The 18,458-nt window shown below is 36.4% G+C and overlaps 1 protein-coding gene across 1 annotated transcript in view; it reads right to left on the bottom strand.

Annotated features, from left to right (window-relative positions):
- Window positions 1-18,458, bottom strand: part of THSD7A (thrombospondin type 1 domain containing 7A) — a 270,216-nt gene that overhangs the window by 8,096 nt on the left and 243,662 nt on the right. Inside the window, exons 19-29 of the mRNA XM_063411466.1 lie at window positions 18,030-18,163; window positions 17,277-17,430; window positions 16,365-16,506; window positions 15,778-15,893; window positions 10,578-10,695; window positions 8,646-8,791; window positions 7,898-8,072; window positions 5,605-5,778; window positions 4,526-4,621; window positions 1,406-1,488; window positions 859-1,069 (exon numbers count right to left, since the gene is read on the bottom strand). Coding sequence (XP_063267536.1) covers window positions 859-1,069; window positions 1,406-1,488; window positions 4,526-4,621; window positions 5,605-5,778; window positions 7,898-8,072; window positions 8,646-8,791; window positions 10,578-10,695; window positions 15,778-15,893; window positions 16,365-16,506; window positions 17,277-17,430; window positions 18,030-18,163 — 1,549 coding nt within the window. The remainder of the gene's footprint in view (window positions 1-858; window positions 1,070-1,405; window positions 1,489-4,525; window positions 4,622-5,604; window positions 5,779-7,897; window positions 8,073-8,645; window positions 8,792-10,577; window positions 10,696-15,777; window positions 15,894-16,364; window positions 16,507-17,276; window positions 17,431-18,029; window positions 18,164-18,458) is intronic.

Raw genomic sequence — 18,458 nt, 5'->3', positions numbered from 1 at the left:
AAGCCCTTTAGAAATAAAGTGTATTAGTTTATTTATCCCTGTGTGACTTAAGAGACACTTAAGATGATAATCAATTACTCTCTTCTGTATTAATAATATTGTGGACAAGCGACATATCTCTTTACATGAATGTATTTTGTTAAATAAGGTTTTTTTAATCTAAATATTTAGTAGCAGTAGAAAATATTTACTGACATCTGGATATATGATGGACTTTATGAAGTTTTTTAAATGAAATAACTCTCCTATATTTTATGTCACTCTTGCATATAAGTCTTTGCTCAGCTCTAAAGAATATTGTCCATCATAAAAGCAAATACTGCTTGTAGACACTTAGAGCAGGCTTATGCTAAATATCAATAATATGGTTAGCATTTGACAACATGAATTAGTTTAAATATGGATATGTCAGAAAAGAATTAGCATACTTATTATTTTCCTACAATTGATGCTATGGCTGCAAGTTTTAAGAAGCCTTTATTCTTTGCAGTCTTTAGTACCATCTTTTCATTCCTCTGTCAACAGAATTATTGGTTAAGAAGCCATACTTTAATATAATGGCTTGCACCTTTGCAGCAACTCCTTTTTACAGTCACATTTCAAATAGCTTCTGAGAATTTTAACAGGTAGGATGGCTAAAAGAAAATCTGCAATGTCAAATATCACAAAATATTTTAATGGAGTAGTGAGAGGGCTAGGTGTTTACTTATGTCTCTTCCTTTGTTTTCACTGACAGTACGTCTGCTTTCTTAAATGAACAGTCAAGGGTTTTTCTGGTCTTCCTAGATATACAAAAACATAAATGCCAGACCCTGCAGCAGTACTTAGCACTGAGAACTGCTCATTGCATGACATCACCTGGCCCAAAAGGCTGTAGAAACCAGGTCCTTCCTCGTCCTGCCTGGTTACTGGAAGGCTGGGTAGGGTTCACAGCTCGACTGGTTTTCACATCCCCCTTTTTGTCCTCCATGGTGGGGATCACCACCACTGGGATGAGCGTGCACTGCTCGAGTGTGCCATCAGAGGACATGACTTCAGTGTATCCGTCTTCACAACTGCATGTTCTAGTCTGTGGGGAACAAGTGTTTTACAATGTGTAGCAGAAAAACAAGGTTTTCTGGGAGCTATAAAGGATAACAACATGGATGACTGGAAGAGAAGACTGTTTTGATGAGTGCTAGCCTGGAGAGTACCTCTTCATGTACTTTTATGCAAGTTCATACCATATCAGCAGAGATTACTGAACATTTAATTGAGAGGTAGAAAATTGCGCGAGGTCGATTTTAACAAATTTGTGACTAGTGAAATCTCTGAAAATACTTTTTGTTGGCGTAATCTTTGTCATCAAGAGATGTGTGGGAAGCCCTCACGGGGGTGTTGTACGCTCCAATGCAGTAGCACATACCTCACTGCAGTAAGCGTGGGGCTGGCTGCACGGTGGGTTACATGACCTGTCAGCATCTGGTTGGCGCATCACTAAACAGCCCCCTGTAGGACAGAAAATCATATTTTCACATGGCAATACCTCACCACTGAAGAAATTACTTGCTGCACTATATCACGGATGACAATCTTGTTGCTAATTTGAATGTGAGAGTCCTTCTTTTATTCCAAGGTGAAGGATAATTGGTATCAAGTATGTTCTTAAATGTAGAGAAAGGATACAGCAAATGTATTTAATTTCATGTGCATTTTAGAGAACTAATATTTGGCAATAGAGTCTTTTGTTTTCCCCTTTTTTCCTTTGGTGGATTGCCTAAAAAACACTTTAAATGTTTTGTTGTACTCAAGGGAACAAATTTGGTTCTCTAGGGGCCTCCTTATGACTTACATAATAAAACTGTGGCCACAATAGAAATAAAAGCATCTTTTTTCTTTATATTTTTTGCTGTTGAACTGAGAACAAGTTACTCATCCTGTTTATGAAAGGATACCTGTTTTCTGCTGCTACTAGGTCACTTCTACATGTGCCTTTAGGCTTCATGTTAGTCTGAGATTTTGTGAAAGGAATGCAGATTTATCAGTAAAGTATGTACCGAATGTTACAATACTAATGGTATTGTGGGTTTCAGTCTTTTCTTTTCTTATACAGACTTCGTTTTCTTTTCTACAGCTTAGTGCAGTTATTGTTATGGACCAATACACGCAATCAGGTTTTCACTATCATTTCAGCCAGAATGACTTTAAAATGCATTTAAAATCAGTTTCAATTTACCTGTGTTCCCTTTTAGCTTATAGAAGAGAGACATGCATCACATTATTTAAAATTTATACTGCTACAGGACAATTTGGGTGCATCTCCCAAATTAATACCATTTTTATACTGGTGTGATATGATGATGAAATCCTGATAGCTGAAGTTGGTCACAACCATAGCAGATGCAGTTAGTTGTGGTTATGTAGATCCAAGTGTTAACGGGGTGGCTGGTGAAGAACAAAGAAAACCCTGCTGGTTGCCATAAGTTTTCCCCACCCCCAGAAAAGAAAATCATACATCCTAGCATACAAATCACATGCCTGTGGGAATCTATGTAATAAAATATCAGTCATCCAAGGAAGCAGAAGGAAAGAGTTGCCTCATCGCCCATGGGAAATAACACCTTCAAGTAAAAAAGAGCTATTCAGCACAATGATACAATGCAAGTAAGCAAATAGAAAAAACCTTAAAATACCAACAAAACTCACAATAATTATTCAAAAACGTCTGAATTAAAATACACTATATTAGAACCAAATGTGCAGGAATAAGGCTGGCAGTAAGCAGAGAAATGGGTTGCTTCTGAATTAAAATAGGTAATTTCAATTTAAATTAATCATGTATGTGCATCTATCACATCTAGGAGCTCCTAAATACTCTAGTTTATACAAAACACCTTCATAAAATGTACAAATGTAAATTAAAATCTGGTTCACTACTGTATATTTAATGTAGAGAAGTTCCCTCTACATTATATATTAATATAATAGAATATTATATTTATGTGCTGCATTTGAAAACAATCATAATCCATGAAAACTATAGTTTTGCATTTAACAGAAATACATGAAAAATATAGTTTTGTGTTGCATGTTCTGGAATATTCCATTAGTCTTCTTTTCAAATCAGAAATTTACCACAGCTTTAAAGCCGTATGCAAACAAACTTTGAAAAAAAAGTTATACAATATAGGTCTGAGGTTTGTCTGCCTTGGACGTCCCATTATGAAAAATCTGCCAATAATACATAGAAATACATTTGTCTTTCCGAGAATTTATCACAAGTCTGTATTCAGTCACATATGAAGAAATTATTATTTTCATGTGACTGACAGTGATTTATGAATATATTCTGATTTTAACATCTCAGAGTCATAATCGCCAAGATGCTATTTATTTCAAATCCTATAGAACCTTTCATAGATAATATCCTATATTAATCTCAGTAAGAATTCTCACTTAGAGTTTTACTTACCATAGAAACATCTTAGCTAAGCAGGAAGCAATCAGGGTGCATAAAAATACCCTATGGCATTTCTTGTGAACAAGATGTGTTTTAATAGTCCTACACCACAAGATAACATTTTCAAGAGAATTTCGGCTATTATTTCAACATCTTGTAAAAATAATACAAATATTTTAGTTCTACTGTTACCACAGGCAGTAATGGTGGACTCCATGATGAAGAACTATTGTGGTGGCAGTACATAATTACATAATTAACAGCTCCCCTGCTGTGACTGACCTGACAGCAGCTGGCATTGAGGATATGCTTACACTCTCTGGGATTCTTTTACTATCACTTGGTCTGACACAAAAAATATTTAAATAAGTGCATAACTCTTAGCTTAAATGAATCCCTATTGCCAATATATAAATACATATAGATAAATTCATATGAAAATTTTCTTCTGAGATCTCAGTCATTCCTAATCCACGTTTTTTGTGCTTTGGCTTTCATAAAAAGTCACAACATCCCATAGCAGTCCATTATGTGTCCTGATACAGATTTATGGCATTGAAGTAAAGAAATAAACTGCTATTAGCACATTTATTAAAATTTTATATTTTTTAACTTTAAGGAAACATATCATATATGGATGATATTATCAAGCTCTGCAAATTTCTCTGCCTTTGTATAGGCACTGAAATTACCTGTAATACATAAAAATTTTATTTGTTGTAAGGCTTGAAATTTGAAACTCTACATTTAGAAGTGTAAAGATGCCATTGTTAAAAAAAAATAAAAATTGTGTACACTGTAAAACATTTAAGGTCCACTACAGAGGGTAATATTTATATTTACTTTTAGCACTACATGCTGCATGATTCTAGAAAATAAACATCTTTATATATGCAAAAAGATGACGATTTTGATTCATACCCCAGGAAGTGTTTTTAGCAGATCCTTTTAATTTTTTTTTTCAGTTTGTGGGGAAAACACATTATCCACCTGTTTTCCAGGCCTTTTTTTTTTTTTTTTTTTTTTTTTTTTTTTTTTTTTGTGTGTGTGTGTGTGTGTGTGTGTTTATATAAAAGGAGTAGTTACCTGTGACGTTTAAACCGTCTGACCTTTGGCACCACACAGTCCGAGAAGATCCCTTCCATGGGCTGGCCATCCACTTGTACTCGTAGCACTGGCCATCTGTAGAGAGAACATTGGCATTTCAAGGGATTTGATGACAGGGTTTTAGACCACCACGGGCAGCAGCCACACTCATCAGTAGACCATACTCATTTTGTGGCCACACTCATTATGATTAATGGCTTGTACAGTTAAGGAAACCCCTTTCTCCTTCATCCAGCACTGCACCACACACGTGGAGCTCCCAGGGTCTCCTGCACTTACTGGACACAGGGAACAGACCAGATGTGTCCTAGACATTAACTAGGATCATGAGCAAGCCTAATGCAGTTAACAGGTAAGATCAGTGTTTCCAATAACCTCGTAATGGTTGTGGCCCATCTGCTGTGCAAAACTCATTTAAGGGTCAGGTTCCTTTCCGGCTATCACTGAGCTTCAGCCAGTGCTCCAGTGCTTGGTGAAGTGGCCAGGGCTACATCTGGCTTCATGTCTCAGCTCTTCTGTGCACATCTCATATGGTCTGGGATGAATCATGAAGTCCTTCTGCACCTCAGCTCTCTATTATAAATATAAAATCCCTTTTTGTCTGATCCAGCCTCTGAATGGGCAAGTCAGTACAGGAAACTACTTTTCTTAGACAATTTGTCTACTACCAGTGGTAAGCATGGCTGAGACATTTTAATGGCATTGTCAGGCAATTAACAGTTCAAAGGGTAGAGAGAAATCTAAATCTGGTTATGAATCAAAACTCAGAGATTTCTTTTTGTTAATGTTACTAAGCATATAAGGAAACTCTTTGTCCCATATAAAAAGAAATGTCATTATTAAAAAAGAATAATTCTAGAGGGGTAACATATGATAGTTACTAGTTGAAAGTTTTTCTCTTTACAATTCATGTATGGAAACCAACAATTTAAGTGCATTTCTGCTTATCAAATTTGATTTACCTAAAATCGACATCATGAAAACAAACAAAACAAAATTATGGTTGTTCTGTATTTTTCTCTTACAGGAACCAGCCTTACAGACATTTTAGTGCTTACCATCACATGGTCTTGTTTCCAAAGCCTGTTCTGGACAGAGATGTTGATTCTCTAAGTCCTGAATGATCACTGCTCTAGATCGGACTTGTATTCCTCCAAAACCAAGGTCCTCACCATTAACACAGGTTAGCTGGCAAAGGCTCCATTCTGACCACTCTCTCAAGTAACAGTCCCCTGCCAAAGAGCAGTTTTATGAGTGATCATTGTATGTGAAGAGTTTTTGAATACATAATTTAAAAAGTCCAAGTACAGCTTCCTTATTTGCCTTCTTTTTAGTTCCTTTCATTCTTCTTTTTAAACTTGACTCCCAGTGTAGAAAAGATAATATTTTGATACTATATGAATATCTGTCATAGAAAATATTATAAAAAGATTATACAAGAGCTTATTTGTTCTAAAGCAGTTTTAGTTGCTTGTAGCATTTTCATGAGATCACCCTCATTATGAATCTCTTTGCAGTGCTCTACCCAATGTCTAGATTTTTGTACATTTTAAGATATTGTGCATTGTACATCTTATGCTACATTTACATATCTTTTTTCAATTCATCTTTGATCTTAGAAAACATTGTCTAGCGCTAAAAAGATTAATTATTGCATATCCCCATGCAGGTTTTCTCTAAATGGATGTAGAAGCAACTGACGGAAAATTCTTTGCAAGAAAGGGAAATGGAAACATGATTAAAATGCCTGCTCTTGCTATTTCATGTTAGGATAATAGATCTGTAGAATTCTATAGTGTATAGCTGAAAAATAAAACTATACTAATGACTCTAATTACCATGATCAGCTAAAGAACATTTAAGGAAGATCTGAGGCACAACACAAAGAAACCATTTTGTAAAAACTGCAGTTGAAAATGGGACTACACTGTGCACAAACTCATAAATAAACCTCTTAGTTCTCATTATTTCAGTGAGAAAGCCATTAAAAATTCATGCTACCTTGCATTATACTGATGACAGATATAATCAGTACTGTGTTGACCGGATGCCTGATTAATGAAGGAATTTTATTTGCCAACCTTAGGAAAGCATGCAAAGAATTGAATAATTGACGAACTGATGTATACATAATAGGAAAACAAGTAGTGATTTTTGGAAACATTAGCTGGAGCGTATCATTAGCACATCCCCACAGGGCAGTTATTCTTGCTGGCTAAATGTGAGACTGTTGAAGAACAGGCCCCTGCTCAGCAAAATTTTTAAAGCAATCAGTAAGCAGCTATATTTTTTTATAAAATTCACTAATATGAAAACATAACTACAATCTTTGTATTCTTCCAGTTTCTATTTAAGAAGTAAAAATACATTAAAATTAAGCAATTGGAATGCTATGTACAAAGAAGTGATGGAAATCTCTCAATTTTTCATTGATTTTTGTTTATTGAGACAACTTTACCTTATGTCCAATGTGAAATGAACTGGGTAAAAAACTCTGGGAAAGAGGAGAGTTTCAAGAGAATGAAAATAGAGTGCTGGTGAAATGACAGCTACATTAGAACTAAAGGAGTTCTATCACCTCTTCTGACGAGTCATACTTAATGGCTACTAAACAACGGCAATATATTTCAGTATATTTCAAATTCTTTCAGCTAACTGTTTGGAATGAACTGGAGGCTTTTTGCTGGAAATTAAACAGCTCTTATATGCTCTTAATCGTTCTCTGTATGAACATCATGGACCTGATCATTCATAACAGCTCCTTTAGATTCAGTTCACAAAGGCAATGAGAGTGCATGTCACATCCAGAGAGTTAAACAACTAGAGGCACTCATGTTTTCTCAGAGATCAAAACTTTAGTTTCATCTGGAATAGAACCTTTAAAGAAAAAAAGAAGATGCCTTAGCTTATCTTCCTTAAAACACTATAAAAGGCACCAAGTTTTTAGCCACCAGGAAACGTATTAATGAAGTTGTTAGATTAACCCTTAACACCGATATTTAATTGTAAACCAACACCCTTTTTTATAAATACAGTTTTTATTTCAATAGATTTTGTGCAAATATATATACATCTTACATACAATCTGTGACAGAGAGATCATGATTTTATAAATTTAAAATCTAGTATTTTTTTAATTGATTTATTGTCATGAAGCCACTTCTAGAAAGTAACTCTGTTTATCATTTGCTGGATGAATCCAATCAGTTTGATGACCCAATGAAAAAGATTTAATTTCCTGTAGCTAATGTTAGTAATCTGTAACGACAGATATATCTGTATATATCTGTATATCTGTAACGACACCCAACCAATCTTGAAACGCAACATTTATTTGAATAGCTTTGTTACCTGGACAAGGGAAAGTGCAGGTTTCCTCAAGTATTATCTTCTTATCACCATCTATAATAGGCTCTATTTCTCCACAGAATTCCTCATCTACTACTTTGCCAACATCTTCACTGGATCCATCATAAACCACACAGGAGATGTTCCTCACTCGTGTTCCCTCTCCACACTGAGCATCCTACAGAAGGACAACATATATTGATTGATACTGGACAGAAGAAAGTGCCAAAAGACTAGATCTGAGTTATATGTCACTCTATCTTCTATTGGTTATGTTTAACTACTTATTCATTCAATAAGGAGAAAAAGAAGACAAAAAAGAGAAGACATGGTTTATTACTTCTGAAACAAACAAACAAACAAAACCCCCCAAACTTTCTGCTCACTGTTACTTGTGCCTTAAATTATGGAACTAAGTATGTCTTTGAATTGCAACCTCAGCAGTATGTCAAGTGAAGATATCTTCTAATATGTGAATATATTTCTGCTGATATGCTTTTACAATAAAAATGTTTAAATTATTAGTAAAGATGCTGCTCAGGTACCAAAGTTTACATTTATACTCTGGATATCTGTAGGACACTGCTGCATCCATTGATATATGAAATCTAAGCAAAAATCAAACTTTAGTTTTTGTATAAGAGAGGTGGAAGCAATTTTTTTACAGAGTTGATAAGGAGGTGTCCTGGCATATCATGAATATGCCTGGATCCACACGTTCTGTAACTTCAAAGTCCCACATGGCTCTTACCTCTACTTTGCATGCCGACCATTGGCCATATTGCCATCGGTAACAAGGTTTTACTGGACAGGGTTTGAACTGCTCCATCTGAGAAGGACAAGGCCTTCCATCACCCTGAAATGGCTGATTTATGGTCCTTCTTCTGATCATTTTTCCTGTAACAAAAACCAGCAACATAATTAACAATGAAGTGTTTAGACTGATTTATTCCTCAAGATGGTTCTATTTTGCTGAGAAGTATTGTATTTGAATAAAGCATTTTTTTCCAGATTTGACAAATTGGATTGTAAAGGTGATCTGTTGGCTCTTGTCTGTTACACGAATTCATATTTTCCTAATCAGACACTTTATATTCTGTCATTTGTTTGTAGTGTAAGAAGTGCAGGAGGATGTCCGATTAGGATTGCTCCTGTAACAGCAAACAAAAGCAGTAATTTCCTAGCTCAGAAGCCTGAAGAAAAATATTCTTTATGAATGTGACAATATATTTGTCCATTTCAGGGGTGACTCCTGCTCCTCATCTGGAGCTTGCTGCTAGAAGAGGCCAGCATATTGTGTTGTTCCCTAAATTAACACAGAAACACAATATGTCCCATAATTGTGTGATTCCAGCAAACAAGAACTTGCAACTTTCTGTCACTGTCTGTGTGGAAAATATTACATGCAGATTTTGCAGAGGATGGAGGATTCTTCACTCAGGCCCAATGAAAATTAAAATTTAATTGGCTTATCCAACAATTATCTCCTGTTCAATCATGAGTGATATGCTACCCAGCTTAATTGAGATACAGGTTCTATTTCAAATACTTATATAAACTGAAAGAGGAAGACATTCTTATCCTTTTAGCAATTCTTTCTCCTTTTATCTTGCTGTGGACACTAGACCATTATGTTTCATTACAGAGAGTTCCTGTGATACAACTGAATATTTCATTCTGTGTCAGAAGGAATGGTTGAATAGCTGGTCTAGAGTTGTCACCTCACAAAGGTTTCCACAAAATCAACACAGCTGTGGTATTTTAATATATTTATAGATAAATATAAGAACCAAGTCTGAAAAAATATTTATTTATTTAAATTTGTATAGTGAGGCTTATATTAAACTAAGGGCATTACACAGATTTACTTATATAACACCTGATGTTAGCCAGCTAAAAGAACTAATCTTTAATTCCACATTTCAATCTCATGCATTTGCAATTGAGTACTCTAATGATAATGACATGAATCTTGTTCTCAGAGCAAGCTACACAAGCCACCATGCATAAGAAGAGCAATATCAATCTCCCAGACAGCTGTGCTCACTGCAGACAGCTAGAAAGATGTTTGCCAAATGGAGCCTCATCATTCTTGAATTCACAGCTGCTCCAACTGAGATGTTACAGGAGAAGAAAAGACTTTATTGAAAAGTATTGGAGAAAAAAGTCAAAACCAGCAAAGAGCAGGCTTCTTACACACAAAATTCTTCGTCAGCTAGATGGATATTTGTGTGGGTGCACAAAAGTAGTTAAGATTTGTGGACACTGGACTTATTATATGCCTAGAACTTACTGAAAAGATCAATTTGTTTTTGAAACAATTTTAATTGCCCAATCTCATCACTAATAATGAAACTTAAGAGAAAATCCCTCCCTCCTCTTCCTCTCCCCACCAGCTGAAAAATAAATATTCAAATCAACATTTACTTTTGACTCAATATATAATTCTTATATCCCAGTCTATTTCCCAGAAACAGAAAATATTTGGACCAAAATCCCATTATTTTCAGTGAACACAGTCTCACTCAAGTATATTATTTCCATTAATAAGGCTGATTTACATCCTTGTAACTCTCCCTATCTAGCTACATTTTTCAGTTGTGCAAAGAGAGGTACTATTACTTTTATTAAAGAAAAAATAAAAGAACTCTATCTTTAAAATATGCCAAAGGTATGTACTGACCTGTAAGGCCACATGTTTGAGAGCACTCAGACCAAGAGGACCAGTCAGAGAGCTGACAGTTGACAGGACATTCCACCACACAGGACATATTCATTTGCCACGTCTTTTCCAAACCAAGCTGAAAGAAAATGTTTAATGGTCAGCACAAAACTCCAGACCTGTATCATCAGTGCAAAGTAAAAAGTCAAGTAATTAGGACATTTAAAATTCTCACTTTAAGACACTCCTAATGTATATACTGATCTTTATACAAATGCATAAATCCCATTTTCATCAATATTTTTCTAAACTACAAGTATATAGTTTATATATAGAATATACAGTCTATAAATAGTTTCCAAACATATAGAACCTATAAATGGAGAGCTTCATCTCTACGGGATTGCTTTTTACAATAGGTGGAGGCCAAAATAATTTATGAAGTATTTTGAAAGAGGAATGCAAAAGTACTCAACAGTTATTAATAAGTGAATTGAAGTGATACTAGAAGCCAAGTTCAAAACTAGCTAAAAGAGGGAGATGAACATATATTGGATATTCAGAAGATGTTGAAGATGCTAAAAGTTTACAGGAGTTCAAGAGGGACTGAACAAGTTAATGGAAGAGAAATCTGAAAGTTTAAACACACAGAAACTCCATCCGGCAAATGCGGTTCAAGAGCTGAAAACAAGTAGAGGCTGTGAAAGATGTAGAGAGAAACTCTTGTATGTCTGTGCTTTTTAACATCCATAAAGGAAAAGCTCCAGTTGCTGGAGGAGGCTGGGAGAAGGGGAAAGAGAAATTACTTTCAAGACTCAAGTTTTCCCAAATATATATTCTGTTCCCAGATTTTCCCTGGGTATGATTCATCCTAACGTCCCACCCCAGGGAAGGAAGAGTTTTATAATCATGCTTGTGGCACTACATGGTCCTTTGGTCTGATCCTGGACAGCCATTTCTACTTTCTTATAAACTCACACACTCCAGATTTTTGCCATCCATGGAAGGAAAGAGATATTCTCACTATCACATGAGAATATATGTTGCAAGATGAAACATGACTGATGGCAAAAATATTAGCATAATAATGCCTGCATCCTGCATAGCTGAGTTATAAGGGTAGGTCACTTATAGGGTGTATAATCTAAAGTGTGAACGAAAATCAGTCCTGCCAGTATGAAGAGATCTACAGCTTTCCAGCACAAAGGACTGTCCTCTTCATTGGACCTCACCAGCAGACCTGTTTCATCAAGGAGGCCTTTCAGAATCCTAGGCAGCTATGAATATCTTTAACTAGAAAAAATCCCCACCTAGTTAAAAAAAAAGGCAGCAAACTAGACATTAAAAAAACTTTTGATTTTAATGACTGGAAAAGTTAATGATATAAAACCAGCATTTAAGACCTTAAAAAGGAGATAAACCCACTGTTTCTTACTAAGCACAGGCATAGAGCAATAATTAGGTACAACATTAAGATGTCCTCCATAAATAAACTACCACAACTACTGAAAATATCTCCTCCTGACAGACTCATCAAGTTTAAATTTGCTATTTGCAGTACCATTTATTGAGACAAATGAGGGTTTAGACCTCTGCTTTTATACATCAAATAATGAGTTCTTGGCTTTTCTTGGTGGTGTAGCCTTGATTATACAGCTATCATACACAGACAACACCTGAAACCTTTGGATAATCTGGAATTTGGATGATTAGGAAGCTAGAGAACCCTCTTTGAAGTCCCATATTCGGGTCAAACCTTCTGAGCAAAGACTTTAAAGCCTGCTGAACTGATTCCTGCCAATTATAGAAACATGACTGCTCTCTTTCAAGACTGGTCTTCTCAGCTGGACTTCAGCAGCTCAAGAGGGAAAAGTCCAAGAAAGATATTAACAGCAAAGAGGAGAAAGCTGAAGGCCAGATTACCCACAGTGACTTCCTATTTGCATGTCTTAGATACTGAAGTGCTGCTTAAATAGATCTGGGGAACAACTGGCAGTTTGCAATTCAATAGTATTCACATATCCCTTTCTCATCCCTCTCCTTCCTTGAACTGCTGAACCACAATTCAACTTGAAGAGCTTAGAAAATATTTGAAAACATGTTCGGTACCTCCCCTACCTTAAAGCCTTTGTTCTGGATGAGTTGTGGTTTCTGATTCAACAACTGCAAGTACTGAAAGCTACCCCTGTGAGCTCTGTGCTGCTGGTCATACATGCCTGGGGCAGCAGGCTGCCACACCAGCATGCTCTGTAACTCCTGTCATCCACAAGAAGTATCTGTATTTGTTTATAGGAATGTTTGGCACCAAAGATTGAACCTTGCTGCTGGAGGTTAATCATGTAATCTGACAAGCAGCCTATTCACCAATAAACCAGCAAAGTCTGCTTTTAAATGCAGACACAACTGCTGGTTTCTAGGCTTTTCTCATCTTTAATTAATGGCAAATGAATGAAAATAAGTCTATAAAAATATTATGAACACAATCAGCTTGCTTTAGGTGATTTGATTTTCAAATATTTAAAGAAAGAGAAGTCAAGTTCTTGTGATAAGTAGAAACCAAGGAATCCAGTGTTACTATGCTTTGAGAGTTCGAAGAGAACTACATTAACCAGGCCTTGGAAATAAGCTCTAGAAATTGATTTATCTTGGCAGTAATCAGGATGACTGGTTACCTCCTTTAGCTGATCAACTCAAATGAACACAAGATCATATGGGCACATAAGGAAACCAGAACAGGCTCAGATGGAATGTTAGTACTCAACTCTGCTGATGGTCATACCTGGAGATGGTCATAGATAAAATTCAGCATGAAAGGTTTTTTTATATATGGCTTTATTACTTTCTTGAACCATTTTTATATAGAAACTCATAGCAATAATGTGTCTTCATTTCTTAGGGATCAGTGTAGGTTTATCTGTTATGAGCTCTCTCCTTTGCATATAATAAGAATAAACATAATTCAGTAAATGTACCTACACATAAATTAAGCAAATCTTTCTTCATACATCTAGTACAAAGTTTTATGATAGCCCAGAGAAAATTCATTAGCTAGGTCATTACAAAATTGCTTCATATTTCTCCTATTCATTAAATTTTCCAATCACATGCACCTTATTTCTAACTTCACTCAATATTTCTGCACTGCCCTTATAATGCAAAAACACAGCAGAAACCCCCACCGTGAAGGATAACTAGCAAGAAGTGTATAGTATGTATTCACATTTTGATAATTTCTTGAATACTCTCCTCTCATGACCTGCAAGTGAAGGGTCTGCTAAGATCTGAACAGCTTGGCTTTCCTGTTAATCAGGTTAACAGGTTTTACTCAGTTATTGGATCAGCCTTTGACCTTGTTGGACCACTGCTTACACATCCATAATTCAACAAATAGTCTTAACTGTGTGACTAGGGAGTGGATCAGAGCTTTCTACACGAAGATGTATCTCCGTATGATCTAGCAAATCAAAAGGGTGAATAAGAATGCAGCACAGTGGCTGTTGATAAAACCAGGACACCACTGCAGTGATGTCTGTTGGCCAATCATTTACAGCAAGTAGCTCTTGAGATATTCTATTCCTGCCCTCATTATTTCTCTGAATAATAAATTTCATTTATTAAATGCAGGAAAACTCCAGAGATTTTCTGAATTGCGATTTCAGTGTAAAACGTAATCAGTTGTAAATGTTGTTTTAAATCTTTGCTTAACAGGAATAATTTCTTGGTTTTATAGTAGAAGAAATATATTTTCCCATCAAATCAAATAAATAACATTTGTTTCTGTTGAAATTTTAATTTGGATGGCTATTTTATACCATGTCTTGGTATTAATTAATCAATATTGCAATCTCTTAGAAATGATAGAAATGACCAACATTTTTTTCTCTTTTTTAACACAATAAAACATTATAAAAAGCATTACTACGTTGCCTTATTAACTTCACAGCAACTTGCTGGTAGGTAGTCATATCCTGAGTTTTTTCTTGAGATATAATTTTTGTGGCTGTCCCATTCCTGGAAGTGTTCACAAGTCCAGGTTGGAGGGGGCTTTCAGCAACCTGCTGTAGTGAAAGGTGACCCTGCCCACAGAAGGGGCTTTGATCTTTAAGGTGATGATCTTTAAGAACCCTTCCAACCCAATCCATTTTATGATTCTGTGAAATTATTAGATTTGATTAGAAACCCAAGAACTACAAGGGAAGGAGGAACATGGGACACAAGTAAGTCTCAGCTGCCTTTGATAAGAACTTATTGATTCAGGAATCCAGGATGTTGGAGAAGATTGGAGAAGTTTAAGTAGGTCAGATACAACATTACAAAATTATAGTCTGAAGTAAGTTACGAGTTTCCTGACGCCCTCCACTTCTGATGAGACTCTTTTCTAAAGGCACATCCTGAGAACAGCTAGTAGCCAGAGGGCTGCTGGTGCCAAACCTGCTGTGAAGGCCTTTCCTTCTTTGTCCCCCATTGCCAGTCATTTTATTTCTGATGTCATGGTGGTGGGGGAATGGCAGCTGAAGCAAGTCAAGTTACTTTCCATCAGAAATGCATGTAGGATTGGTAGTAGTACTGGTGTTGTCTTCACGGGTTTTTTTCATATTACAGTCTCCATGCAATTGAAAGTATTAGAACCGACACCCAAAATGTCAGGGAACCAGACTGGAGGTTAGTTTTAACATTTGCAAAATGGCTTTGTCAAAACTTAAGGGCTCTTGTCTGCTAGCTAGTTCTCCATATATACTCCTACTTAATTATTAATGCTGCACATTTTTTCGCACTAGCTTGGGCAGTTTTTGCATCACGCAGCTGGATACAAGAAGTTAGCATTCAGCCCAGCTGCAGAATGACATGTGAGAAATATTTTCCAACACATTGAGTACATGATTGATACTGGCAGGTGTCCAAGACTCCATGCAGAAGTTGTATCAAATTAGAATTATGATTAGCATTCTGATTGAGATTTATTACCTTTATTCTACTTTATTAATTATTGTTTCTAAGTCATTTCCTTCAGGACATAATAATTAGCATATGTTCACAGAGGCACTTAAAAGTAACCAACGGAAATAGTATAAAAATCAGTTGATGGCTCGGTTCATTTCAGAGGTACTTAACAATCCATGAACAGTGTTGCAAAACATCTGGTGAAGATGCCATACAGCTCAGTTGACTCAGTATTAATTAGCACCATTAGAAGGGAGCTTTCTCACAGGTACCCACTCACCTCTTCACAGTATTTCAGGTCGACTGATTTGCCATCACTGCGAACGCAGTCGAGCATCCTCGTTTTGATACCGCTGCCACAGACAGCCTTCTCGCTGAGCTGGCATGTGCTCCAGTCTGCAAAGGAGGAATTCATTAGCGTTGCAGACTTTCAGATAGAATTCATAATGAACCAGTCTCCCACCTAATTCTGATGGCCTAATATAACCCTCATAAACAATTTTTACACACTCAAAGGCCCACGGAGCCCGGCTGCTACATGTTTTTGGAAACAGCGACCTTTGCTGCAAATAGCCAATGTCATGGTACCTTCCTGAAAAGTTCAGGTTTGGTTTTGTCTGTATGGATTTTGAGTAAATCACAAAATTATATGAGAAATACTTTCCCTGGAGTTACAGCATGCACATTTCACAGGCAAATTCTCAATTTAATATTTTGTCTGAATCAAACAGCCTGGATCAGTTTTCAGTACAAGTTCCACAGCTGCCTCTGGGTAAGAACAGAAAGCAGCAAAATCCTGTACGGTGAATAGAAATGAGCTGTAAGATGTGGTCCCAGGCTGTCACTAGAGCACAATAACACAAATACCTGTCACATTGTAATCATAGTGGTAGCAGTTCTTGTTCAAAGTGCAGGCTTCTGCCTCGGTGGCAGCAGGACAAGGCTTTCCATCATCTGGTTGTCTTAGGCATTCAGCTGACCTTTCACGGACACTACTTCCATTGCATGGCTTGAAAGTAAGATTGGAAACAGCTTAAATATTTTGGCACTCTGATATCTCTTTATGCAGCATTACAACAACCTCTTAAATAATTCCTTCACAAAACACAAGTGTAAAATTACAGGTTCATGCTACTGTACAAGAGAAACCCTTTTCTTTTTCCTTTAATCTGGTAAGATGACTATTTTCCTAGCTAGTGCATATTTCAGTATTAGTACTTTGGAACTATTCTACTAATAAACAAGATATTGGGATGCTCACTTTCCAAATGTTATAATGTACTGCACCAAAGCCTCTCAGAGGTCCTGAAACACTTTTTGTTTTTGTTTTGGGGTTTTTTGACATTTCTTTTTGAAATTGCTGTCAGGAAGGAAGGGGAGAGGAGACCTAAAATTGCTTTGCTCTGCTCAGTCTTGATCTGCAGACTTTGTCACTCATACCAGGACAGTGACATTTTTAGTTCAGTGACTGTGCTGCTATGCAGGGGCTCACAGCTAGGCTCACAAGCCACTGCCAAAGCTATTCCACCACACAGAAGGAACCCCACCCTGGAAGAGTGACCACTGGGCACATTTCAGTCTGTGTTCTGAAGGAATTTAGCTTAATTGAAAAAACTGTCACACTTTATTTGCAGGCAACAAAAAACAACCCTAAAGATGACACTATATATAGATACTTACAGGTGTAATCAGTTCAGTATCTTTGAAAAACACATCATGCATACAATTTTAAAGTATCCTCCCAAAACTATAAATGTGACACCTCATTATCCTTCTTACCAAAGAACACTGAGACCACGATCCCCACTCAGACATAACACAGTCCTCAGGACATGGCAATGTGCATTTTCTAGCACCAAGTGGCATCTCTTCAGGATCACACAGATAGTCTTCTACTGTGTCAGAAGGACCATCCACAGTGTTTAGCATGCACCTGGAAAACAGATATGCACATGAACTTCATTTGCCATGGATTTCATAAGGTATTTGTTCTACAGTATTCTGAGGCATTTTTTTCTGTCAGCACATAAATGAAATAAGTATTGATCTGTGAATATCCAAGAAAAGCTGAAGAGCAAAAAAAAAATCCTTGTTTTCACAGATGACAGCAACGTAAAAGCATGCAAATAATTTAGACCGTCCCTATCAGTGATTTTCTGAGAGCCCCTGGGCAGGTGATTTGCTTGACATTAGCTTACCTCTAAACCAGAATAACACAAATCATCTATGTTTTAGACATATTTTGTGTGTATTTCAGCTGTTAACCTGAAATCCGGAACTAATAAAACTTTAAAAAATTTATGTTCTTAATATTAATCCTTAATTTATACAGATGCCTTTAGGAATCAAGTTCTATATCCATAACAAGTAGACAGAGTCATAATGCACTGTCTGAATCTATTCTGATTTATATCAGCCAGGGTCCAGGTCTGGACTCAACACTAGTTATTACAGAGAATTATATCAAATTAAATACAGATAAAACTGAAAGTGAAGGTTCTTTAGAATGAAGAAGGTGCAATATTGTTTTACCTGACTTTCCTTGTTTGAACACCTTCTCCACAATTCTCTTTTAAGTCCACGTTGGTCACCTTGCAGACACTCCAGGGCTCAGTAACCCATATGTACTGGCTGCAGTCACTGTGGCAGGGGACTACCTCATACACCTGGAATCCACATGCAGTGTCAGTTTTGGTGCACACAAGTAAAATAAACATGCAAAAGTGAACATACAAAAAAGCATTAATGCTCTTTTTGGGAAGAATAAAAAATATGAACTTGATGGTTTAGACACGATATTAATAATACAGATTAAATACTTGCTAGAAAGCTACTGAAATGACAAAAGGATAGAAACTATTGAATGATGGATTCTGTTTTTCTCTGACACTAAGCCCATGCTGTGCCATTTCCAGCAAAAACATCAACACAACTAACATAAAGTCTGTAACTAGGCTAGCT

The sequence above is a fragment of the Prinia subflava genome, chromosome 1, assembly GCF_021018805.1.
Source record: "Prinia subflava isolate CZ2003 ecotype Zambia chromosome 1, Cam_Psub_1.2, whole genome shotgun sequence".
Lineage (NCBI taxonomy): Eukaryota > Metazoa > Chordata > Aves > Passeriformes > Cisticolidae > Prinia > Prinia subflava.
This window is presented reverse-complemented; position numbering and strand designations above follow the sequence as displayed.